The sequence below is a fragment of the Drosophila rhopaloa genome, unplaced genomic scaffold (genome assembly GCF_018152115.1).
Source record: "Drosophila rhopaloa isolate 14029-0021.01 unplaced genomic scaffold, ASM1815211v1 contig_115, whole genome shotgun sequence".
Classification (NCBI taxonomy): domain Eukaryota; kingdom Metazoa; phylum Arthropoda; class Insecta; order Diptera; family Drosophilidae; genus Drosophila; species Drosophila rhopaloa.
In genome coordinates, this window is record NW_025334990.1 from 12,407,795 (window position 1) to 12,434,733 (window position 26,939).

Consider the following 26,939-nt stretch of genomic DNA (forward strand, 5'->3'; position numbering starts at 1 on the left):
ATGCAAGCCGGTAGGTATGATGAGGATTTCTGCCCAGATAAGAGCCGGCGAAGGCAGAGCTAATTAAATTATAAGCCAAGTCTGACGCTGACCCAAGATGAGCCAGGGAATGGGGTCACCAGAAGGTGGCCTCCCACCCCCTTTTTCGCCGAGAGTGGTTAAATAATATCCAAATGGATGTTTTCGGTGTTTGCCGTTCGTGTTGCTGGTTGCTGGTGTTGATTTGGCCATAAATTTTGTATGCTTTTGACGCCGAAAACGACGACCAGAGTCGAAAAACATTCACGGAGAGATGAGGTAATGCAGCCAATAACTCTTGAGTTACAGTGGAATTAATTTGTGCACTGCAGCCGTAAAAGCAAAATCAACTTTAACGATTTTTGTAGGTTATTAGTACGACCGCCACTATTGCTGCTACCATATCGACCTAAAAGCTTATTTCACGGTCTTTGAAATTGAAGAGTAGCAGACGTGGGATATTAAAGTCCATTGATGTGTTTAAGATTATTTCCCGTGTTCAGTTAATGGGTAATTTAATAAGTTTTTGTGTGATCATTAGTTTCAATTTAATTTGATGGCCATTTTTATTTGGTTTGTAATTTTTTTTTTTAATCACCGAATTTTGATGGGGCTTTTTAGCTAACGTTTAATTTTAGGCTTTTTTCATTTTACTCATACTTGTTACCTGGAATTTCAGAATTATAAATAAGTTTAAGGTCAACTTTGAGATCGCCTGTGAATAGATTTTATAATAAACTGTTAGGTCCATATATTGAAGATGTTAATAACCATATTTTTCGTGAGTTATAAATAGTAAAATGTAATTTTAATTTATATAAAGTTAGCTAACTTAAAAAGTGTGTGCACTAATGGAGAGCTGTTCACAAATATGATTTATTAAGTTAAAACATTTAGTAGCTGACTGAAAACGACCTGCTTTGGTTTGGAAACTTCTTCATATTTTTCTCAGCACCGGGTAGTAATTACCCCCGAGAAAACTTCACTCGTCGACTGTTTTGGGTTGCTCATTAGGCCAGGACACCCACTGTGCCACATGGAGCAGTTGCCTGGACGCGAACATGAATTATGCGTAGACATCTAGCAAGTTGGTTAGTTCACCACCCCCGCTCCTCACCTTTTCCCCCTTTTTGGGGCCTGTCATCGGGCGTTGTCAACAAAATGTTTGCAGCCTAAAGGCAACTCGAGGACAAACTGACGACGGCGGCATCATTTCAATTGCGTTTTATGGCCATAAAAACCCCAACGGCGGGCTGAATGATTTTTGGCCAATAGGCAGCTAACAAGGAAAATGGGAAAAGCTATGAGTGCCGCAGACGGATCTCAGCCAAGTCGTGATCACACTTGCCTGCCAATTACCATGGCCCATCAATTCGGATGGTTTGTGCCGGCCAGGCTAATAATCTCATCAGCTGAAGTTGCAGACTGTGAGATCGAGAATCTTCTGCATTGGCCAATTTGCATAGACAACAATGCTAAATGGGCTGTAATGACGGGCCGGCTGGCGGTCTCTCAGCCAGTGCAATTCAATTAATTAGCCCGACCAAGAGCGCTTAGTAATTCCCTACTTTTTTTTTGCACTCCATGGGTTTTTCTTGTTGCCACACACGCGTGTGATGAACATTTCCGCCGTGGAAAGCGTCTGCTCTGTGTCTGTGTGTATGTGTGTGTGTGGTGCAATCAAAATTAATTAAGGCACAAAGAGCGGCGGCCAGATGCTTTGCATGGCTTTTCCTCCGACCTGCCACTTTATTGCCTTTTACCGCAACGTTGCACCAATTTCCATTGCACCTGCAGCAGCCACATCAGCGATGACGTTGTCTTTCCTTGGTTTTTTCTTTTTCGCTTTGACAGGAACAGTGCCACCAGCGAATGTGCATAATTAGAAGTGGTTACAAGTCCATGTGATCGCAGAATCAGTTAGCTGAATCGTTTGGTTGTCCAGCAATCAGCTGGAAAACTGGCAACAGTCAATCAGCCGCGGCAATTGTTGTGGCAAACTGCAGCTGCATCTCATCCAGTTGAGGGTGCATAAATTAATTAGCCGCGATTGCCTTCGATTGGTGGTCCCTAATTGATACAGGTATTGCAAGGATCTGGATTTAGTGATGTGGTTCTTGTTTACATACAACAAACACCCATAAGATTTGGTGATAAATCAAAGATTTATTACGATATGTTGGCCATACTAAAGAATTTTATTTCTCGTTGGTGTTCAATTTTTTTTTCCCAGGGGTTTTCAATTAACCAACAGTTGTTTTCAAACTTTAAAAAAGGCGTTTCTCCTTTTATTGGGGAAATTTTACAATTTGTTTAGCCATGAAAAGCAACATAAAATGTTAATTGCTTTAATAGGCAAACTACTTCATGGAGGGCTTTGAGATTTCCTCGGAGAACTTTCCCAGCGTAATAAGAGTGAGAAGGGTAGAAAAAGAAGTTGAATCCTCGGTTGCAAAGTGAAATGCATAATGAGCATAATGTTGGCGCTGCACGACGCAGATTCGGTTGCAGATACAGCTTGAGATGCAGATACAGATGATAATGATAATGCCGCGCCGCGGAGACGACACCTGAGCACTGTCTGAGAACAGACGAGGAGAAATTTGAGAAATGTGAGCAGTAATTAAATGCAAAACTCGAAGCGCAAGAAGGAGAACAACGACCAGCGAACAGCGACAACGTGAACGATCCAAGATAATGCATAATTGCAGAAGACAAAAGGAAATGCCAGCGACTCATGAGCAGTAGAGGAGCATGCAAAATATGAGAAGAATATCTAATGCCGTGCCACCGCACTCTCAATAGAATGGTAGTCCGCCAACAACTGCCACATCCATCCTTGGTTGGCTTAAAACGGCGTTCAAATTAATGGCCAAGTTTCACATGGGGCAGAAAGAAGCGCAGATGCCAACACAATTGCCAATGGAAATTGCTGCCATCTCACATGTGCCACAGTGTGAGTGTGTATCTGTGAGTGCGCCTTGGTTTGTTTGCGAAAGTTGAGTACAAGATACAAGTGGTTAGATACAAACTAGAACAGCAACTGCTAGAGTACGAGTTTATTATATGCCACGAAGAGGGAATGCTCTGTGATTTAAAGATACTTAATTGTAACCAATTGTTTCAACTGAAATTTAAAGTTAAAAGAGTATTAATAGTCTATAATCAAAAAGCTACATTTTTCTTTACCATCTACAAGTTTAGGTTAATGTTTACTCAAAATGAATTATTAGTTATCGAAATTTTAGAGTTTACTTTTATTCTCTCAGTACTCTCGTAATTATAACTATAATTCGTACAAAGATAATTTTAACTTCAATTTTATCAACATGTGTTACCAATTCATTGGTTTTGTTAAAAGACCCCCTTTAAAGAGCATCAACAAGAATAAGTTCTTGTAACGAAGATGAGTTGAGAAGAGTGACTGGCGGGCTTTTTTCGCTCGTGTTAGAACACGAACTCGCAACACGGGGGCAAAAAAACAGAAGTTGCCACTGGGAAGTAAATTCCATGTTATTATTTACCAGCCAACGGAGGAATTTTCAAACAACATTCAATCAGAAATCGGCAAGAACAAGGCGGAGTTGATACCGCTGATACACGCTTTCAGATCGAGATAATAAATTTACTGCCACTCTGGGCCCGCAATTTATAAAGTTCGGTTTGCCCTAAAAAGCAGATACTTCTACTTCTCTCAGGTTTTAGCCACTACCACTTACACACACACTTTTCTTTCGGCCAAAGCTCCTAGTTGTGTGCACTGCTTTTTGTTTGGCTCCTGGGAGAAGCCGTAAATATGAAAACAGAAAGCAAGAAACTTTATTTGGGTTAGCGATTGTTTAAAAATGCATAAGGATGTGAAACTTGGAATAGCTGAAAGGGAACAGAAGCCCGCAGGACTTTGGCCAAAGGAGCTACAAAGGCCCGAAGCAGAATAGGGGATTTGTAGGAGCTCAAATAGTAAATGGAGCTAAAATTGTCACACAGAGAAAAATCCTCAAATTAGAAATTTAAAAATTATTATAAGTTTCAATTAAATACTAATCAAATTGATATTATCAATGTTGTAATATTTGGTTGTGAGTGTTTTTCTTTTAGACCTAACTTTGCAATTTAGGTTCAATCTTATATATTTTGTCACTGTTTATCAAATGCGAATAATGCAGTGAAATTCAAAAGCGAGAAGATCTAAGATGCAAACTGGAAAAACCTCAAAAGAAGAAGTAAACACACTTGCAATTTCAATTCAGCTTATCCCAAGAGGTTTAGGGATTTTGGCACATTCAATTTTCTTCATAAAGTTGTACTGATTTGAATTTAATATGCAAATCAAGCGACAGCTTTGGGTTATTTAAATCAAGTGTACCGCTCACCCACTCACTCGGCATTCACTGGCAAAAGTTTTCAAATTAAAAAATTATGGATGGCCAAGTTAATGGCTTTCTCGGTCAGAAAGAAAAAAAATAGATAAATATTGAGACGACGGCAGGTGGGTGCAGTATTGCAATCAAGATGAGTGGGCGAAAGTGGTTCAAGTGGTTTTGCGATTGCGAACGTAAATGCAATTTCATTAAATTGAATATTTATCGGTTGTCATTGAACAAATTGCAGGTAAATTGAGGTTTATCCTAATATTTCCACACCGCTGATGGTAATGTGTGCAGTTATTCCGCCAAGATAATGGACGGAAATCATCATTAGCAGAGCTCAGGGTTCGTAAACATTGTATTCTACATCATAAAATATAGCTTTTTTCCGACAAATTGTCAACTATTTTTGTGTCTTCTAAAAATAATGCTCAATGAAAAGAACCGCTTGAACAGGTTTCCAGGGAATTCTTCGCACAGAAGCCGTTTGATGAGTATAAATCTTGATATCGGAACATTATTAACGTCAATTAATTCTAACTGTTCGAGACGAAGGCCATCCATTAAGGTGGATTTCAGAGGGGCAGAAGAGAACTCACCTGGGATGGATGGATGGATAGCTGGCATTTCTCCGGAAACCCTCAACCTGTTTTTTTTTTTTTTGCTTTTTTCCCCCGCCTTTCTGCAATCGATACAAGTGGCTATTCGGTCTGCTTTATTTGTATTTTTAGTATTTTCCTGGTGGCCCGCTGTTTTCCCTCTTTTCCATGTTGTCTCGCCTCACGATTTCCCAAATCCGATTATTATCAAGTCTCACGTGAGTGCACGCTGCTTATTTTTATTTTTACCTCCTCTCGGGTATTGTGCTTTTTACAGTTGCCTTCTTCTTCCTTGGAAAATTGCTTTGAACTTGAAAATTTCCCACGTGACGCGGCGAGAATCAATCTCTGCTTCTGGCTTTTCTTTTGCCCTCTGTTCGTGTCACATGTGCAATGACACCCCTTGCGAATTTCCCCCCTTGAGTTTTCCCCGCGCGAAAAGCAGCTGCACTTTGCATGTCATTCGGCTAACGGTGTCGTCTTTTTCCCGCTTTTCCTCCTTCTGATTATTGACTTTGAGCTTGCCTTGTTTTGGTTGCCTTTTCTTAGAGTTTTGTGGCAAGTGTCGATTGGATTTAATTGGATAGTTTTTCGTGCATTCCATATCTTTCTAGGGGCTAAAAGGCAAATTGTGCATTCCCATATTCGTGGGTAATTTCTTTTATTGGCTTGTAATTTTGTGGGAATTTCAGTTGGCTTACAATTGGAGCTAAATGTTGTATTGTGGTTAAAAATACATTTTCACGATACATTTCAAAAGAAATTACCATGGTTTTTAGCAGTGGTTTTCTTTGATTGCTAGGTGTTAGTTATATTTTAAAAATGTATTTAAAATGTATTCCAATTTCAGCGTTCTGCAAATGAAATCATAAATCAGCACACACTAATTGAAGTTCTATGGTGATTTTAACCTAAGTTTTGCCACAATTGAAAAAGTTTTCTTGTGTGGCAGTCGTTGCAGTATAAAATGCAAGAATTATGCAGCCGCATTCCGGAATTTCCATTAGCACTCGTTGTAGCTTCTGTTGCTCGGCACTTTCAAAACAACAAGTTCGTGCCATTTCGCAGATCTTGGTGAGTCTTTAAGCCAATCCATTGCGGAGCTTACTGTGAGTCAGTAAAAGAAACCCCAACAAAGTGATTTTCGTGGTGCACTTCCCTTTTGGTTTTTTTTTTCAAAAAAGACCTGGTACAGTGAACACTATGAGCTGCCGATGGCACTTACTTAGCAAGCACGTTCCAATCGGAGGGGAAGTGCAGAGTTCGCGAGTCGTAAACTAGGTTTTTTAACGATTGCGGCTCAGAACGAGACCTGGCCAAGACCAGTGGCAATTAAAAAGAAGTTAGCACTTGGCCGAGGGGAAAGGGCTGCAGTTCATAGATGTCAAGTTCAGGGTTACTCCAAGGGCCCGGGAATTACCTGTCAGAGTCCAAAGACAAAGTGAGTAATTAATTTGCAGGCGTCTTAATCCATCAAACCATCCGTTTTTCCTCTGATGGGAGTTCATGGGAGTTGCGCTGGGCTGTGTGGGAATTTTACTTTTGATTTAATGAGTTTTTTATGGCTTGCTCTTATAGGATTGAATTCTTTGTGCCTACGGTTCAATGAGCTCTGGGCTAATTAATGGCTAATTAAATCCTCGATTTGATTCGGGTTCTTGGCGTTTAAATTAATTTAAGCCTGGTGAATTAGGATTTTAGATATACAGCTTAATTCTGGGTATTTCAACACACTCAACATTTACCATTTGTGATTTTAAGGGCTAATATAAAGCTGTTTATAGCTTTATTTAACGATTAATTCTTATACTATTTAACTGTTTTTAAAGTAATATATCTGGCTACTTCTCTTTACGAACTTTTAATGCATGGTATTTTAGTAAACACAATTTAAATTCCCCCACCACTCTAAAAGCCATTTATTAGGCTGCCTCACTGCATCATCCTCATCATAAGCCTACTGTGCTGTCATATGGTTTTTGATGATGATGATGATGAAACCTAAGCGGCTTAAGTTTAGAAAACCCCAAATGCAAAAGGCTGCCAACTCTCGACTCCCATGTGGCTGCGTAATCAAATGCATGTAATTTGAGTTTAATGAGTGTCAAAGTTATTAAAAATCATTTGCTCCGACCAGTTATGGTGGGTTTTCTGCCAACGGCTTTGGCTTTCGGCCAGTCAGCAGGCCAAGTTTTCGGTCCATGAAAGGCAGCTAACAGGCAGGCTAACGCTAAAGTTACAAAATCGTTTCGAGACATTTTTGGGTTCGTCATCGGGCTTAATTACTGGCCAAAACTCATTCTGCCGCCAACGATTCTGGGTAAATGAAATGTGTCAATAAATTCAAATGGCGACGTCCAAGCCGATACCGAAATTGAGTTATTAGAGGGAGGTCGCTAAACCGAAGTGAGATCTTTTAACAGAGTTGTTTTGGTGTCAAAGACAGCAGCAACAATAACCAAACAATAATTACAGACGACAGTGTCTGCCATAAGTTGTGCGACCAGTTCGCCGATACACAACGGAAAACAACCACTTGAAAATTCTTGGAAAGCCGATTGTTTACATAACTTAATATAAGCTGGAGTGGTTTTGTTTATTTAAGAAAGACCAGCGTTTCCAACGAAATTAGGGGAATTTGTTATGGCCAGCAAACTATGAAATTGTAGATTTAGCTGTCTTGATTCATAGGTTTCTCAGTGGCTGACAAACTAGTAATAAATTTTAAATTCACAATTGATACACAAGTGTACGGCAAGTGACTTTTGGTTAATTTGCCCACTAGCCATATACTTGGCCAGATCGAATCCTCGATTGGTGGCTGTATTGGCTTGGACTGAAAATTGGCAAATGCAATTTTTATGATCTGTGTTGTGGGCGTTGCACACCCACAACCCCGCAACTTTCCCCACTCCCCCGAAGGCCACCCAATCACTCTGATATTGATTTGATTGTGCGCCTCTGCTGCTCTCGGCTGCTTACATGGCGTATGATTGATGGGCCTGTGGCCACGAAGGAGCAAAAAACCGCGAGGAAGAGGACGTGGAAGGAGTCTCCGCCAGACGTAAAGTATTGAAGTACCCTGCCAGAGCTGCTGCTGTTGGCTGGAGATATAAATTGCATTTATTGGGAAAATTGACAGAAAAAATATTTGCACGTTAAATAGAAATTAATCAAAAGAGCGAAGTTGAGGCAGGCAAAGGAAAATAGTCGACACGAAGATGCCTTATAAAAAGGGACAGCATATTTGATACATTCGATTCTATAAAAGGAGAATCCTTTGATTTTTATTGTCCTCAAAAATAAACAAATCATTAAATTTTAATACATGTTTTAAATGGCAATCACAATAATAATAAAACAATGTGTTTACAGGTGTAATAATAGTATTAAAATAAATTATTACTAAATTTAATTCCACTTTATTCAACATCCGTAAATTAACATTTATAATAAGCTTATAAATAAAAGTAATTACATATTAATAACCTGTTTCTTTTTAATTATTTCATTACAGCCATCAACCACATGTCCGACCCTACAGTTTGAGCTGCACTGGGTTCTAAGCAACACGAGAGCAGAGCGAAAGGGGTAAGTTGTTTGGCTCGTGTTACTCACGGCTAAACGCAAAACATATAATTTTTTAGTAATAAATGTATATATCTTATATCTTAGAGTCGTTACTTTTTTATGGTCGTGTTTCCATGTGTCCATCTGTATACTTGTCTGTTGTCATTTGCTGTTTTGGTTTTGAGATTTGCAACGCATTCGGAAACCGGTTGAATCGGTTTCGTGGTGATCACAGCATTTGCATAAAGTTTTGTTCTGTTTTTCTTTTTAATCGTTGTGTATGTGTGATTTTTCTCTAACCAATGGGTTTTAATTTATTTTCATTGATTGCACATATACCACTTTTGACTTAATGGTACCTCTCTGACGTAATTCGAGCTGCTGAAATTAGCAAAATAGTCGTAATACTTACTTAATGGACATTTTTGTACTGTCCCAGGATTTTCAACCAATTGTGAAATGCTTCAATTTAATTAATGTATCTGTGAGCTTAGTTAATTTACCTTGAGATTTAGAATTTGATTAAACACGATGCTAAGTAAGTGGGTGGTTAAAAATAAACACCTGCTAAAGACACGACACTTTAATTATTTTAATTACCTTTTTGAAAAAGCCAACGTTTTTAAATTTAAGTTCTTAATTTGTTTGTTAAAACTTTACATTTATTGAGGTGCTTAAACTTCTTTTGGTATATCAAATCATAATAAACTCCGTGTGTTTGAATTTCGAAGCCACTGGTGTAGGTATTCGATTTCTCCGAAGTTTTGCCAAAAACTAATTACGAACTATAATCAAACAATTTTCATCAAATAAATGCCAAAATGTCAATGCTTCTTTTTCTTCCTATCGACTTTCGTTGCTCTTTTGTGCGATTCCCCGCAGATTTATCTGATTCTGTACTAACTTCTGTTTCTCTTTTCTGGTTTTGAACAGGAAGTTGATGGTTGGCCACCTAGCTAAGTGGGTTCTGTGGTTTTTGGGTGGCTCGGTTTCAGCTGACTCGAAGGTAATTTGTTGCCGGTCCGTGGGCCTAGACAAAGGACTGATTGCCGGACTTGACTGACAGCTGGGGCAGCAAAGGGTTAAAGGAAGGCAGTATTGGCATTGGCCACACACACTCACACTCTACAAGTCCGGGCTAATTCTGCCATTGTATTAGCCAATTGTGGTGGCTCTTCCTCTTTCTGGTCCCCGGTTTCTATCTCCTTGCGATTTTTATTTCAGTTTCAGTTTGTTTGGCCAGCATAATGATGCCACTTGATTGAAAATGAACGTGACTTGAAAACAAGTTTCGGGGTTAAAGTTTTTTTTTACTTTGCTTTTCTCTTGCCTCGTTTCGCTGCTCTGTGGTCGACTCTACCAATTCTACTGTTCGAATAAACAGAAAATAGCAAAATAAATTAGCCAGGAGAGATGCTCTCAGCCATGAACTTCTGTGACATGTTTTGCTTCCTCAGCTTTATTTACCGACGAGGAGCCATGCGAAATTGCATTTAGTATTATTTAATTAAAGTTTTTCTCCGCCCTCTTGGACCTCCGTCGTGTTTCTCTCCGTTCGGATGTGGTCTGGGCGCCATTTTGTTGCATGCTTCCTAACAGAATTATGTGCGCATTTCCGTTTCCGGTACACGCAACAGTGCACCGAGAGCCGTCAGCGTAGAAAATGGCGTCTTCGATTTAGCAAAGAAACAGTGGGAGTTTGAGAAAATGAAATCAAGTCAAGCATCAGGTGTAATTCTTTTATAAAAACGATGTTTATACAAAATAAAATTTAAATAATATTGTTTCTTTTTTCAAAACATAAAAATAATATGGAGCTGTTTACTAAAATATATGAGGTTAAAATCTTTAAGAAATTTAAGTATGAATTATAAACTTCTTAATTTGAATCACAATTCCTTAGTTCTTTACTCAAATATGTAATGTTTTGCAAATATCAATAGTTCAACACAAAAGCTGGAGCCTTCTCCAAATCGAATACTTAATCGTTTTTCCTATTAAATCCCATTTATTCCACTGTCCACAAAGCTGGATGGTTGAAGAATAATAGTTTGCTATTATTAAGTTTTGTGCGGGTGGATTTTGCATTCGTTTTGTTGATGCCGCCTTTCTTGCTTCTGATTTTGCTGCAGTTTGCTGCTGCCGTTGCCAAGGCAAATTATTATAGCATCCACAACAGAGTGTGCCACAATAAGTGGCTACGCAAGGACCTCCTTCTGGCCCATCCCCTCCGTCCTTAGCCCCTCAGCATCAGCAATCCCCACAAGATTGAGCGGCAAGCCAGTGCAATGACAAAAGTAATTTGCTTTTAAAGCGGCACCAACTGCAGCATCGGGCTAAGGCAATTTAAATATGCATGGGCCATTATGCATAAGCGATGCTGTTTCTCCATTCTCGGATATTTCTGCGCACAGGCAAAAATTATAATATGAAAGTAATATTGATCGGGGGAGATTAATTCAGTCTATGGGTTTCTTAATACCCATGTTTTTAGTTAGCAGTTTCTATATTAAGTTTAAACATTCTGTAAATTCTGTTTTAAAATCTCAGAGGCATTAAAATAAGAAATGAGAAGATACCACAGTTACTTATTTCTTCCAGTGTACTTATACTTATTGGTGTGTGCCACATGCAACTCCAGTCGCATTTAGTTGCGCATTCGAGTAAACCCAATGGGGCTCTCCACTGACCCACTAAAGTCGCCCGTTCGGTTCACGTACTCCAGGGACCCGGTGCTGTGACTAATTCCGAGTAAGGCCCATTCGATGTGGATTATTTAAAACTTAATTTACATCGCTGTCCTCTGCCCGCTTAAACCCTAACCTTTAGCCCCTCTCGCTCGCTCTGTCGCTCGTGCTGACCCCTTCTCTTTCTGGCTTAAAGCCTGGCTGTGGCAGCTGGTTCGAAGCGGAGCACTTTGTCATTTTCAGTTTGTCACACTTTTGCCAAAATAAAATTTCATCGCCTGTCATAAAGCCTTGAGAGGCAAGTGTCACAAGCACTTAACTCAAGGAGGTGCACCGGGTGAAGGAGGTGGCGCCGCAAGTGGAAGAGAGACGGCAGTACAGTGAGGTAAGCAGTGAAGGAGACAGCACTCCAAAACTGCTCAAGTGGGCCAGGCCCAAAAAAGAAATATGCCAAAAGAAATTCGTCATGTGCCGAAAATCAAGATTACATAAGGAAGTTTATAAGTTAATAAAGCTCATAGACAATTACACTTTAATATCGAAAAGAAATGTAATTCAATTTTGTATTATTTATTTATTTTTATATTTGCAATTATGAAACTATTTTAAAATTGTCATTAGACAAATAAATATACATTTATAAATAGTTATAAAACCTTAAAAAGCTACAAGTTGAAGTTTTAAGCTCTTCATAAAATTTATCACTAATATTAGAAATATGTCTTCTTTTTTTAACGGCTTTTCCTTTCATCTTTCTGCAATAAAAACACATCAACACCTTGTCCGTCCTGTGTATCTATTCCTTATCTATTATATCACTTGCTGCAGAACCAATTAATGTTTACTCCACCCAATAATATGTTTGCTGTCAACAATTGATTCCCTCATAAAAAGTGAGCCATAAACTTACTCTACCCCAATAGATAGCATGCACCTTATGCAATAAATGTTTCCTCAGAGGAGAGAGTCTAGCGCAAAACTTTGACATTAGCTGACGTATCCGAAAGTGCCCAAGCCAAATAACTGTCATGGCTAAGACAATAGAAAGGACAGACAACAGACAGGCCAGACATCCCTAGATATAAAAAAAAAACGAGGGTGGGTAATAGCGATCGAAAGAGGGGAGCACCAAAACTTGTTAGTTTGACAGCCGCAAGACAGCTGTCTGTTCGAAAAAAAACCCCACATTTACGAGGGGTAGCGAAAAAAGAAGCGAAAACATAAATTTTGATTTACTTGCCTGACAGTAGCTCCCCGAATTTCACACGCACCCCAACAACCATCAAAGGTCGAGCACAATTTTCCTATTAGTTCAAGTGAAAAATCGCTGCAAATCGTTGAATATAGGGGATGGGGCAGAATTTACTGACCAGTAATTCAGACTGGCCTTCCATATGCCGCAGAACATATTTCATGGCAGACCAGTGAGTATTTCAAAGGCCCATTATGGGCTAAAGTATGGACCAGTAACTTTTCCAATTAAAAGCGAAATAAACTTTTGCCTCCGGAACTCGCTCGCTGAAATTTCAATTAAAACCATGACTGGCTAAGCTGGAATAGCCAATAAAAAGCCCATCGAATGATATTACCGATTTACCTGTACGCGTTTCTTTTCTCTACTTTAAGTTGAATGACTTTGGTGCGACCACGAGGCGTGTGCTTATATATCGCAAATCGTTTCCAATTAAAGAGCCGCCAAGTAAAAGGCAACAAATCTTGGCAAACGATTTTTGGCTTATCACTCTTTTGGCCTCCTATCCACTATCACCATTATTACCAATGCCTTGGCCACCTTCGCTTATCACAAACAGAAGTCTGGCGACGACACTCAACTGGAGGTTTTTGGATTTCTGTTTTTATTTTCGTTTCGTCGTGGCGTCTCTGTTGATAATTTCACTTGAACAGCTTGGAAATTTGTAGGTTTGATTGACAGCCGAGTGCCGGCCAAGGTAAACGGGGCTTTTGTCTTCGCGACTCACTTGTTTAAACGCGCTTTTCATTTCTCGTATTTACTTTTATTGATATGCGTATTTGTGCTTTTAATTTATGTATTTCGATGGAGTTTTTTGACCGTGACATATTTTTAAGTATTTATTTTTGAGCGTGGCGTTAATAACGGGGGCAGTGAACCAGGGAAATGTGGGGGTATCTGTACCTCATTTAATTTTTTGGTGGAAACTTTTCACTGTGAAAGAGAAACTAGAGATAATTTGCTTTAATTTGTTCTAGGAGAACTTAATTATAAATATTATTAGGTTTCTACTATCTGAAGTGAGGAAAAAATGCGTGATAATGTACAATTTATTGGAAAGATTATCAGGCAGATCTATTCAAAAATAAATACATAAAAGTAACAAGTCACAAATAATCGTACAAATTAAACTTTGAATTTTAAAGAATAATATAAGAAATGAAATTGTAAGAATATTTACATATATTTTAATGACTAATTATGAATTGGTTAAATGTTATTTCACACTAAGATAGATTGGAATTTGTAAATCCATGGTTATCTATCTTAAATGCCATTAAACATATATAATTTTCATCTTTTACAAACCTTTTTTCTTACTATGGACTTGCACAAAAGGAAGCCTTTCATCTTTCATTCAAAACACCCACAACTTTTATTCTCAATTAGGATATATCTATCTCTGCGAGCGTTTTTCATTTTACACTAGCTTTCCCGCATTTCCCACCTCTTTCCGCCCCCAAAATGCCAACACTAACTAGTTGAATGCAATCAACACGCTCGCAATTAAATGCGACAAAGTGCAGACTTGCAGATGTGGTTGCTGTTGTTGGTGGGTAACCCGTTCCGCCCACAGTTCCACTTACCTCCGCCACCCGCCCCCTCTTCTTTTCCCACCTCCGACAAAAGCGACAACTGTCAGCGGGTCTTTGGCACACATTTACATGCCGTACTCCCCCTTTGGCACCTCCTTCTTTCGGGGTTAGCGTGTGAATTTAATTTGTGCATAATTGCAGTTGCAACTGCCACAGCAGTGCTGCAGCCATAAAATGTCAATATCAAACTGTAATCAACAACGAGAAATGTTTTCTGCGGCCCAAGTGTTTTCTTTTCACTTTGTCACTATTTTATAGACGTGTCTAATGTCTCCCAGTCATCAGACTTGAAAAAGGGGCTGGAAAAGCGGAGCCAATTGACTGCTAATACCAAGTGCGTAGGAAAACTGCTGTCGAGGTTTTGGAAAAGTAAACCAATTTAAAAATTAAGTTTTCAACTCTAAGTGCTGTGCAAACAAGTTTTCTGTCTGGTTAAATGGTTTCCTTTTTGCATATATAAATACGATTCTCATGCAAATACATTTAGGGGAAACGAAAGTAGAGACATTTCATGGCCTAATTGAAAAAAGTACTACTATTATTTACGACTTATTTTTAATGCCGGACAGGAAGCATCTTTTAATGGCCATTACAATTGTGTGGGCATACACATTTGTTTGAAATTATAAAGGGAATAACTCAATTTAATTTCAGTAATTATTTCATATATATTTTATACCAAAATAAGAAATATCTTTTTTGAAAGTGCTGTAACTAATTAAAATATAATTTATTTCTGTAACATTTCAGAACCATCATGCTACAGACTCTACGAAAACCTCTGAGCGAAATGTCCAAGCGGAACGGATTCCATCAGCAGAAGGCCCAAACCAGCCGACCCATTAAATAGATTGCCAATACAAAAATTAAACAAACATACAAATATTTAGAAGAGCCAATAGAATTATACTTTGAAGTGCGAAATAAGAACGCAAACAGGAAGCGGCAACGACGAGAACTCCCAAAGGAGAGGGAGCAGGTTCGTTTTTTTCGTGGAGAGAGTGAAAGAAAGCCGCCAAAATTACGACGTACCACCCACCCACGCCCAAGGTCAAACAGAACCCGGCCAATACGGACGCCATGTCCGGGCCGGGGGCGTTTGACGATGAGCCGCCGCCGGAACCGCGCGACGGATGGCTACTGGTGCGCATCCACGTGCCGGAGCTGAATGTCTACAAGTGTCTGCAGTTCCCATCGGAGCGGCTCGTCTGGGATGTCAAACAGCAGGTGCTCGCCTCGCTGCCGAAGGTAAGTCGGTCACTGTCATTACCAAAGCGATTATCATTATCTCTCAGTGTATATAGAGCAGTGCATGTCTCATGTGCGCTAGAAACTCACTAAACAGGGAAAAACATTTCAAATTTGGCCCTTTTCAATTACGATCTAATGGGTATTTAAAAAAAAACCCATTAAATTAATATTAATCCCTTATGCTTGGTTATTTCACTACAAATTAAAAAAAATATTGGAATGACAATTTTGAGTTTTATAATTTTAAGAGACAGTAATTTATTCTGAAAGTTGTATATATTGTACAGTCAAAAACATCAAACCGACTGCATTGCACACTTAACTTCCGATCTTAGACATAACCGGTTTCCAATTCATCCTCGTAGGCGAATAGAAGTTCTACGTAGTAAGACCAAACCACAAACCAGGCGTACAGTAAAACAACTATAAGGAAATCAAACGATTAGTTAGTAATCAAGGCTCATTTAAAAAATGTTATAAAACCCACACATTGTAATGACTGTCAGGATTACTATAACCCAATTAAAGGAATAGACGGTCAAAGCCAGGATGTGAACCAGTATCCAAATTGGCGTAAAGCCCAGAAAGGGTAAAAAGAGCATCTCATTGTTCTGAATGGAAAAATAGGTTACATTTATAAAAAAATTTCTAATAGAAGTAAATCTAAAGGAAAATAAAAGTAATGTGAAATGAACCAGAATCTTACCATAAGGTACACTTTAGGGATTCAATAAACTCTACTTTAAACATTGGGCTCAATGTTGTCTTGGCCGACTTTTGAAGTTATTTAACCAAAAGCAAAGAATAATTTCTTTGGTTAAAAACCGATTTTCTTTAATTCCCTAAACGTAACTTACATTATGCACTCCAATGCAGAGCATGGCAGATGCAATGATCCCGAAAAAGGAGAAAACCATGGTGGCCTTTAGGGCAGCCGGTGCTGCAAAGACGCCCCTCTGGTACTCCGCCGGGAAGATGCACTCCATCATGAAGCCGGTGCCGATTGTGATGTACAGGAACCAGGTGAGGAAGATGCAGCCGAAGAGCAGCACCCCGAATCGCAGAGAATAGCAGAAGCAGCACTTGGTAAAAATTTGTTTTATATATCTGCAGCGACACGCCATGGTTAAAACAAAAGCGCTCCACAAATTTTAAACGAATAATTTCTATATTATGATCAGTAAATCTGATTTGCAGTACTGTAAGATTTCTCTTCTTCGACAAATTAAAATATGATGACTAGATCAAGCGGCAGTAAGTCAAATTGAATCCTCATAACCCACAGCATTAAGATATTTGTAGTAAGCATGCACTACCATCAGGGAATATACCAGGCCAACTACGGGGATAAGGTTTAAGAACGATTAATATTCTAATAAATGGTGAAAATACCCACCTATTATCACCATCTGGACTGTCAATATGATTGGAGGAGGTTTATTCGTTACTAACTGAATAACGGCCAATATAAAGTACACGAAGAGTATAATGATATATAAGATTAACCAGAGAAGGACAAACCCTCGCTTTTGCTAAATAATAAATAGTTAATACAAAGCCTCTAACTAAAAGCGTATATTATTCCTCTCACCTTGGAGGCCGCATATACGAGAAGTATAGAGCTTATAGTTCCAAAAACCAGAACCGGAGACATGACGATGGGACTCCAGGATTTGTGGGAAACCTCCCTGATAAATATCGTGTCATTCGTATGCGTTATCAGCTCCCCAAAGTGGAAAGCTATGAAGATCCCGCCAATGATCATGCAACCTACGTTCAGGGGCAAACAAAAGCAACACCTCTTAAAAAACATGCTGCTAAAAATACTCTACTTTGGGGTGAACAAAACTTTTTTTAATTTCTACATGAATTTTGGTCGAGACTCTTGAATGCAAAGATCAGTTGATCTTAAAATTTGTATCAAGTAGGAAATGGAAATAATGGAAAAAAGAAACTAGGAATGAATTAAAACAATGACTTATGAATATCGAATTTTATCAATTTGACTTTCTGGCCTCAAAGTGAAGAAATTCTCATTGTAACTAAATTTATTTCGATGACCCACACAGAAAAGCAATTACAGCAGAATTGCAATGCAATTTTTCACCAGCAGTTGTTGATTGAAATTTAATCCGCCTAAAATCTGCCACGTGCCCTTACAACATAAAATCGACCACGCCCCTGCCCTCGAATGGCTGCCAAATGCCCTCGTGAAGTTTCAATTTTTTGAAGTTCAATGCAATTTTCCGGCAACTGCTGTGTCTGAAGTCGTGCGCCCAGCCTGAAATCGTGACGCTGCAGATTCAAAGATATTTGACATCTGAGTGGCAGTCTGTCAAGGAAGAAAAAAAAACAACTAGAAGGAAGGTTAGAGTCAATAGCAGGGAAATTCGGTGACTTCTATACGATTGGTATTAAAAAAAATTTAAGCTAATATTAACAAATCTAGAAGTATTCGTTTTTAAGGTCAACAAACTTTATGGCTTAAATATAAACCATTGTGAATTTGGTAGCTAAAAAAAGCAAATCTCTGAGACAAAAAAACCGTTTAAGGACTAAGAAATAATAAAACCTTTATGTTCTTTTCTTTTTGGTCAATAGCCTATAATAATTTACTTAATTTACTCATTAGCACTTAAAAACGATTCGAATTCAAGGGTTCAACACCTCAAAGTTTATAACATTTCACCTCAGTAATCGTAGAGTTCCGCAAATTGGGCAAGGAAATTGGGGACTTTTACTCTCCTTTGTGCTAATGAACGCCAAACAATGGCCAATCAATTGTATACATTTAATAACCATTTGTTGAGCAAATTGCTGTCGAAACATTGTCAAACGCAAATCCAATGCGGGGGCTGCGCCCATTTCAGTATTGAAACCGCAAAATTGCAAACGGAAACTCGGTGCGAAACCCAGACCCCAGATCCCAGCCAAAAACCAATACTGAAACCTAATCTGACACCGAACTCGAAATCGCACTGCAATCGATTCGAACTGAACTGCGCTGAACCGAACACAATGACCCCCAGCTAATTGCATGGCCCGGTCTCTCGTGGCGGTTCCGTTTTCGATTTGGTCAATTCAAATTCAACGCGGCAAGTGACGGACTCTGCCTTGTTTTTGTTTTCGTTTTTCGGGGGCGGCTCTTGGCGAGGGGGCGTGGCTATTTTGGTTGCAGTGTCAGCTTGCAGCATACTAAATTATGTTGTAAATTTTGATCGGGTGTGGGAACCAAATTCTGGCTGTGCTTTTCAAACTCTTTTTTCGGTAAACATTGGCAGGTTCTGAATCAAAAATGGCTTGTGTTTGCTTTTGGAATTTAATTTGAGACTTGATTTACGAACTACTAATATCTTTTTATGCTTTTCAAGAACCCAGCTGAGGTATGAATCTCTATTTGTTTTATTACCGTACTTTTGGGAATACTTTTCATAAAGTTCCTTGTGGGCAATGTTTGGCTTCCATTAATGAGTCTCTGAATATAAATTATACGATTTAATATAAAATGTCGATAAGTCAAAGAAACTATAAGGCTGCCATAAATTCTACAAAATGAAGATTAAAATAATTCTAATTTTAAAGATTACTTCTGTGAACAGGGAAACATTTTTCAGTGACTTAATTTCTTTAAAAAATTCCGTCAAGTTAATGTAGTAGTTTCTGTCTATACTAAATTATTTGGTTATTGAACCCCAAATATTCTTGATTCCCATGAGCTTTTCACCTGGTGTTTTGTTTTAAAAACGTAAGAGCATATCAGGTTATCGACACATTTCCTGCTTCCACAGTCGTATATCAATCAGCGAACTGGTCGCATATCTTATCGCGGGTTTTCTCTTGCGAGCGAACATAGAACCCTATAAACGTACCCATATATAGCCGGTCATAAAGAATACGATTCATGCTATCATCTCACAAATATTTGCAATCCAATTGAGGTCTTTCTTCTTCTCTGCATTTTGCTCAACCTTTTGAGAGCCTTTGATAACTGAAGAATGGTTAAGTAAATCCCGGGGACTAAGACAAACGTGAGCGGCAGTAATTTCACATTTTATCGGTCGTCGGATGGCCATTATCGGGACACCTGACGATGGCGACGGGGTCCATAAATGTATTATTAGGTCTGGCGTGGAATTCGCTTTCAATGACCGATCCACGTTGATCATTCGTAGCTTTAATTAAACTTCACACCATCCATCAATCAGTCAGCCCGTCTATCAGTCAGTCACTCAGCCAATATGTCGCTGCTCTAGTTTGCAGTTGTGTGTGGGTCTCTTGGCATCTCGACTTCCGCCTGCTAATCAAATCGAAATTGAAGCTTTTCTGATCTGTATTCGCTTTTGTACTTTTAGCTGGGTTTTGCTTCGCTTTCTGGGTGGGCGTTACTTACCGGTTTGCATCTAAGTTGTTTTGCTTGTAATGCTCCGCGGGCTTTGTTTGGCCCGAAGTTCAGCTCAGTTAATAAACAACTGTAGCTCGTGGCGATAAGAAACCAGTAAGGAAAGGTTAGCCGCATATGGATTTCTTGGTGGCTCAATTTTGGTCTAAGGTAGCAATGGAAAATACGTGTAGGGCACATTTTTAATGGAATTACGATAAGGGAGGGATAAGTTTCATTTGTTTCACAATTATTTTAAGATTTTTTAAATATTGTTTCACAATGTATACCTATATTGAAATGGCTTTTAAATTGTTGCCCTAACTTGATTTGGCTGCTTCTTAACTTAAAAGAAACTTTTTTAAATTTAATTTACAAAACTTTGCTGTAACTTAAACTTTAACTTAGTTCGACAAAGTGCAATCCCACCATAAATCAGCCAAAGACTAAAGCATTCAAAGGGGATTTCTAATCGAATGCTCTTAACTTTCCAACAAGGATAGACAGACAGACAGACAGGATAACCCAAAGTGCATGAGGCAAAAAGGATTGCAAAAATGGCTTTTAGCCAAGTGTTTGAATGTGGTTAGCGCAAGCGTGAAAATGTTTGGCAAAGAAAGATATTCCCCTGCAAGCACTTTATTTACGACCCCTGTAACTTTAATCAATTGAAGACATTTTTGTCTAGAATAAACACAATAAATCTTGAGCTAAAACTGACAATGGCAATTAGGCTTAGTTAATGGCCAATCCCTTAATTAAGCCGACTTAATGTGTAGTTTCGAGTCACATACAGAGAGTTGTCTGCTTAAATGTCTTTTGGGGAGAATTACTGTGAAAACTTTTGCGCTGCCTCGAAAATTTTCAAAATATAGACATTTTGCCCAGCACTTGTGTGTGTATAGGAACCCCCTTGTACTTCTCGCCCATTCAATCTCTAGGCGCTCGTTAGATTTAATGACGCCGCATAGTTTGCGCACGCACGACATCATTTCAGCGACTTTTTGTCCCACTCCCGCACCCCGAACCCCTCCTCTCTCCTCCATCTCTCATTCAGCTTAAGTGGCATAGAGACCCAGTTGCAGGACCCATCTGCGTCTATATCTGGGGGCCTGTCTCCCCTCCTCCATTGAACCGTTAATTTGGGTGAGAACTTTACTTGGCCCCCGCCATCGCATTATTCATTCCGGCCGCCTAGCAAAACGCCAGAATGTCACATACTTTTGTGGATAATTTCGCTCCCTTCGGAGGAAAAGGCTTCCTGCCAAGCTGAAACCATTGTTCGCAGCAATAAAGATGCTGCCGATAGAGAGCTCCCTGCACTCGATTGGGTAAGTCCTTGGCTGAGATTGAATTCTCTACTAGGAGCAAAATGGGAAAGGCAAAAGGAAGACTGGGAACAATGAAGTGGTAAAGTTTTATAACCATTTGATGGCGCAGGGAACAATGTGTATATGTTTAAGGCATGTAAAGGTCATGGCATATAGTAAAGTACGCATAAATATTCGAGAATCCCACTCGCTGTATGCAAATTTCTCATGTTTTAATTCACAACAAACAAAAAAATTCACAACACAACAGCATGCAGGCATCATAAAGTATACAAAAAATAAACTTAAACTAAATGAAATTCATAAAAAAGAGTTTTATGACATTTGCCTTGTTCACCCGGGCTTACATTGCGTATGCGTGATATGTAAAATATATGTAGGCTAAACATGTAAATGCCATATATGTATATAGAAGTGAGTGTGTATGTACAAGAGTACATTTACATGCATAAACCGAGAACATTGTTATGCGGCATGACATCCACAACAACATCAACCATCGCGAGCAACAAGATTCCTCGTTATTAATTAAAATGTTTTGTTTTCATTAATTTCGGTGCTGCTCCTGGCGTTTTTTATTTAATTAAATATCAAACAAATTAAAAATTAAAACGTGAAACAAAATAAACCCACGTGGACAACTGTGGATGAATTCAACAAACTGTTAAATGGAAATGCTGTGGCCACCCACGCTGCGTATACGCAATCTGACCTGCTGCACTGCGTTGGAATCAATAAACAAATAAATACTGATTAAATTCACACGCCGCAATATTTGACTCGCATCTGATCCGATATGTTGTGCTGTCTGATGCTCTCGTCTTCTGGCAATCCCTGCGAATAATTGGCACAGGTTGCCTTTTGGTTTAAGGTGGGTGGCTGGCTATAATACGCCCATTAATACTTACACATATGCCAAGATAATACCATGAATAATTCATTTTTGCAGCCCTCAAGGGAATGTTTAATTGCTTGGAAAGACTGAAGTTAAAAGATCAATCAGTTGAGGGGGAAAATATGATTTTTATTATATCGAAATTGTGCAACATTTTATTGATGGAGAAAATGCATCAGTTTGTTTTTCAATTTGAACTGAAAAAGCTTACTTGGGTTCAAGCATTTGTATTTAAAGAATTAATTAGAAGCTCTTTCTTTATTTAACGTTATAAATTGCTTCATCAAAATTATATTGTTATTATTTTTTATGGGGCTGTTAAATTCATCAACATAATCTATTTGATTGTATCTTATGGTATCTTACTTTATTATTTTACTGTAAGACATTCTCTTTCATTGCTGCAATATGTTTTTATTAATTTTAAAGTTTAAGTTTAATTTTAATTGACATGAAACCCGCAGCGACAGTCGGTCGAACACCTACGCAAATATTTGGTTGCAAGTTGCAACACTCGTTTTTCGCTGTTTTTCCACCAGCGAGACAACGAGGCAACTTCAGCTCCAACTACGAAATGTGTCAAGTACAGCAAACAGTTACAGATTTATGGCTGGGAGTCGGAGGACCCCTCTAACGCCGCCAAACCCCAACACACGCGACCAGGAACTGCTTTTCCATACACCTCGACCCCCTCCGGAGCACCCAATCTCCACCAACTCCTCCCTTGTAATTCAATTAAAATTCAAAAAAAGGAAAAAGGAAAATAGCGCTTCAGGCATTCGCAAATGGAGCAAGAAAAGAGATATTAAATGGTGGAGAGGGGGGCTACAAATGGATATGTATCCATGACCACTGTGAGTGGTTTCTTTTTTGCCTGCGGACAGTTCTCGATAACATTATCGTGAACAGACTGTGACCACAGAATATTTCAACAAAAATTTCTGACATTTTATCAGCAGGCAAACAAATAATTTACAAACTTGCAAAACAACAACAACAAAAAATCCAAATATTCCGGTGAAACTTTGTTTGTTTTGACTGTTTGTTTTACTTTTATGTCTATGTGAATCCGGGAATCACGTTGATAATAACCATTTATTATGCTGTTTCTCAGGTTGTTAATTATTTGAGGATATAAAGGGGACAAAACCCGGCTTTGTTAATTTTTTTGAAGTCATATTTTTTGGCTAACAATTCAACGGTTCATCCAACTTTTGTAAATGAAGTCCGCCCGACTAATCGAATTGTGTAAGTCGCCCTCCAAACGACCTTGACTGTGAAATTAAAATTGTTTCTGTGTTTCTTTTATCGCTTCATGTATCAATGAAAGTTGCATAAAGCGAGGTAATTGACTTGAACAATAATAGCGAAACAAAAAAAATCATGAGGGAGTGCTACGGCTCGAACAAAAGCAAACAGCAATTGTAGTGATTTGATTTTAGCGAAAAAATAAGCCACCCTTAGCGACAGTCAAACTGTCAGCAAATAAAGGCCAGTGATAATTGCAGAAAGTAAACAAAACCATTAGTTACAGTCCTTTTAAAACTGTGATTTTTTTTAATGCATCACTGTAACCATATATAGTAAAAAATCAATAACATTGAAAATCAATATAATATCTAAAATCGAGCTTAAATTGCTTATATATATTATACTGAATTAAGTTATTATAAAAAAAAATTTCAAAGAGAAAATAATTAACTCTGGATTGATGATAATAACACTTGAAAAATATAGTCATTTTTTCTTTTCGCAAAAACAGCTTTTTCTAGTAATTTAAAATATGCATTTGAGTTGGCGTTTTAAAAATGATTATAAGTTACCCAACTTTATAACTTACAGGTTTCAAATCCATTACCATAAGCTTATGCTAAATAATTGCTTTTAATAAAAAACTAAATAATAAATCGTTGAATACTTGTGTAAATACTGTAACTCTCAAAGTTTTACCACACCTGTGAAGGTAAATAAACCTCTTAAATCGTTCACTAAATTAAAAGTTTTGCTTGTTTAATAAAATCACAAAAAAACCATGAAATATAAATGAAATAATCGCTAAAAAAACAAACAAACGAGGTGACGAACTACGAATGTTAACAGCGCGGAAAGTTTAAAGCGTTTTAAGAGCGCTCAAGTGTTGCAGGCAAATTGAACAACGCAAGTTCAATTCCAAAAATACACAAAAAACACTCGCATAAATGTAATTTCCTCTTCATGTGTGTGCCATTTCTGTTTGAGCTGCCCTCTAACTAAATTTTTAATGGGACTTTTATGTTGCTTCACTTTATTTTGTTCTCTCTCTCTTTTTTTTTTTTGCAAATTTAAATTTGATGCTGGTTTTGGGTTGCTTTTCAATTTCCGACGCCCCAACGCCGAACAATGAAGCACTTCCGGTGACTGTGTATATGTGGCTGCAGATTATGTTCATTAGTTTGCGTCAATTTGTTTTAAACCGCCGTATGTGAATATAGAATGTATATTTGAATTGAGCACTGAAGCGGGTGGTAAACCCTCGAACATCGTCCACAACGGATATAATAATTATGATGATCTGAATTTTGGGGGGGAGGGTGGCTGGAATACCAGCATTGTTGTGAAGACCCCATATTACTAACGATTAGCCATTATTGAGCAAACTTATCTCATGCCTCCTCTCTTTCTCTTTTGTTGCAGGTAAGAACCCGTATGCCAGGTCCAAATTGAAGTGTTCGAGTATCTCAATCTCGCACTTCACCATTTATGGCGTACTTAAATCACAGCTCAATTGGTGCGAATCCAGTCGACTTGAGTTTAGTTGAGAAGGTGCCTGAGTTCCTCGGCAGCTCATGTCCAAATGCGGACTCAGCCTTTAAAGAACACCAGTGCCCACACAGCAAAAAAAGCTTGAGTATTTAGTAATTAAAAGTTATTTATAGTAGTTCGGAATATGATAGTCCATTTTCCATATATTCTATTAATTGAATTATAACTGGTTAAAGTAAATGAACATTTTATTGGAAATTTATTTAAGCAAGGACAAGCGAAAAGAGTGATTTTAATGCCTGAAAATACTTTCTAAATGACATAAAAGTTCAAGATTTTCTTTTTTGTTACAAATTTAAATGGTTTATTTATTTATTCATAATAAATTTATTTCAAAGTTTCCAACTGATTAAGTGACCCTGTAAAAGATAACACTTAAGCAACTTAACGCCTTTAACATTGTATAGTATTATTTCCCTATTTATTTCTTGATTCACCTATCTTGAGATTTCCTTTTACAAATTTAGGTACATCTGTTTGTTCTCAGTGCAGGCATAACTGTGCCAAAGGCACCGAGGAACGAAAGAATGTGAGTGTGTGGACTAGGTTGAATGCCCCTCTACCGCCGCCACGCCTCTTTCTCGTCCGCCCCCTCCTATCGCTTAGCTGCAACCACTTGAGCTATTTTAACGTACTGCCAAAGCGACAAAGTCGGGGAACGGGAGGGCCTGAGTAAGACCAGCTCTCCATCTCTTTGGCAGCAAATATGCTGGCAATTTAGTGGGCGTGTCTCGGCCCTAGTTGAAACTAACGCCACAGAAAAGAACTTTTGACGCCAGCAAAGTGCTCGGAGCAAAAATGCAGAAAAACTCAAGAGGAGAGGAACACAATGAGGATCGCAGAAAATATCTCGAGTTCATTGCTTGTAAAATTGACTTTGGCCGAAGGAGCCAGTCGGCTGAAGGAAAACACAGCCTGCAAGTCAAACTCAAACAAGCCGCAGATAGTTCGATACAATTTTCCAAACAGTTGCCTTTGCCTTCGTTTTTCCGTATTCAAGGCAAGCTATTCCCTGTAAAAGAGTTTCGGGGTGTATTACTTACTTAAGAACTTTGAAACATTTAAACTAAATGCCAAAAGCATTTACGAGGCACTAATTTAAAAACAATCGGAATAGACTTTAATTTTAGGTCAGATCTATGAGCTTGTTTAACTAATTTTTGTTTTCTATATTTTCAAAAGTAAAAATATAAATAATTTCATAAAGATGAAAGGTAACACAGAGTCTTAACCTTCAGGTATTCTTATCTTCTTTTCGGATTTTTCTTGTGGTATCTGCCTGGCTTTTTGTTTTACCTTTCTTTTGGGTGCTTCGGTCTGTGGCAATTTCTGTTTTCTCGCAGTTTTTCCGCCTCATTTGCCATAGACACCAAATGTCCTTCAGCATGGTTTTCCAGCTTTTCCAGCCTGCCAGCAGTTATCTTTTTGGATACGAGCCGCCGCTGCCACCATGCGGTTGGCCAAATTAAAGTAGCAAAAACTCGTTTCTGATACGGCGCACGTGCAGCATCGCCAGTTGCAAGTATCTAGCTCCGAGTTGCAACTGGCAAAGTCTCCAATTGCAATTTGGCAGAAAGCAGAGTGAAAAATGCAGTTGGCGCGGCTAGAGGAGGAAAACAAGCGAAGTGAGCCGAAAAAAGATTTCGCATTTGCTTGCTCGTTGGTGGCATAATTCGCGCGCCAGGCGACGCCCCAAAACATACAGAGGGGTTTGTCTTACACAGGGAAAAAGTATACCATTTTTTTTATTTCCAATGGAAACTTTTTGTTTCACAAACTATTATTGAAATTAAAATTGGAAATATGGGAGAAATAAATCACTTGTCCATTAGTTTGAGATTTTATAACAAAACTTCTTGAGAACTCAAATAAATCTTTAGTACTGACTACTGACAGAGTTTTAAACCGAGATTTTAATGACCTAGCTTCTGAAATTTGCTTAGGGCTTAAAATGGTATATATGTATCTACAGTTTAACCGATTAGATAGGCAATGACAGATTTCTTCCTGTGTAGATATGTCCCTCGACTCTGCAGGGAATTGCCATCGATTTACGAGCTGTGAGATTTCGTGCCTTGCAATTGGCAGCATTTTTCCAGCACTTCGGCATGTTTGTTGTGGCTGCAGACTCCCCAAACACTTGGCTGTGGGTCTGTGATCCTAGGTGGCTTCGATGGTCAGCTGATAAAACTAA

The 26,939-nt window shown here is 38.6% G+C and overlaps 3 protein-coding genes across 4 annotated transcripts in view; 1 reads left to right on the top strand and 2 right to left on the bottom strand.

The window, feature by feature from the left end:
* Positions 1-26,939, top strand: part of LOC108040610 (SH3 and multiple ankyrin repeat domains protein 1) — a 67,866-nt gene that overhangs the window by 18,705 nt on the left and 22,222 nt on the right. The window contains 3 exon segments of the mRNA XM_017118131.2: positions 8,502-8,575; positions 14,839-15,336; positions 21,902-21,919. Coding sequence (XP_016973620.1) covers positions 15,169-15,336; positions 21,902-21,919 — 186 coding nt within the window. The 5' untranslated portion in view covers positions 8,502-8,575; positions 14,839-15,168.
* Positions 15,563-16,583, bottom strand: LOC108040611. 2 transcript variants are annotated; one of them, XM_017118136.2, is made up of 3 exons: positions 16,197-16,565; positions 15,827-15,950; positions 15,563-15,762 (listed from the first exon to the last, which is right to left on the bottom strand). In XM_017118136.2, exons 1-3 carry the CDS (start codon positions 16,461-16,463, stop codon positions 15,671-15,673), a joined length of 483 nt encoding a protein of 160 aa, XP_016973625.1. In that variant the 5' UTR covers positions 16,464-16,565; the 3' UTR covers positions 15,563-15,670. The 2 variants fall into 2 exon arrangements, with proteins under 2 accessions (XP_016973625.1, XP_016973626.1); XM_017118137.2 differs by lacking the exon at positions 15,563-15,762 and adding an exon at positions 16,046-16,113 and having other exon boundaries at positions 15,935-15,950; positions 16,197-16,583.
* On the bottom strand, positions 16,489-17,624 carry LOC108040612. Its single transcript, XM_017118138.2, has 3 exons — positions 16,931-17,624; positions 16,736-16,871; positions 16,489-16,678 (listed from the first exon to the last, which is right to left on the bottom strand). Exons 1-3 carry the CDS (start codon positions 17,150-17,152, stop codon positions 16,599-16,601), a joined length of 438 nt encoding a protein of 145 aa, XP_016973627.1. The 5' UTR covers positions 17,153-17,624; the 3' UTR covers positions 16,489-16,598.

Excerpts from the sequence above, each read along its gene's own strand:
- LOC108040612 (XM_017118138.2), bottom strand. The coding sequence starts at position 17,152 with ATGTTTTTTAAGAGGTGTTGCTTTTGTTTGCCCCTGAACGTAGGTTGC. Across the intron at positions 16,872-16,930 it reads TCGTATATGCGGCCTCCAAG|CAAAAGCGAGGGTTTGTCCT; the intron begins GTGAGAGGAATA and ends TTTATTATTTAG. Across the intron at positions 16,679-16,735 it reads AGTCCAGATGGTGATAATAG|TTGGCCTGGTATATTCCCTG; the intron begins GTGGGTATTTTC and ends TTATCCCCGTAG.
- LOC108040611 (XM_017118136.2), bottom strand. The coding sequence starts at position 16,463 with ATGGCGTGTCGCTGCAGATATATAAAACAAATTTTTACCAAGTGCTGC. Across the intron at positions 15,951-16,196 it reads TCTGCATTGGAGTGCATAAT|AACAATGAGATGCTCTTTTT; the intron begins GTAAGTTACGTT and ends TTTTCCATTCAG. Across the intron at positions 15,763-15,826 it reads CCTGACAGTCATTACAATGT|TTGTTTTACTGTACGCCTGG; the intron begins GTGGGTTTTATA and ends ATTTCCTTATAG.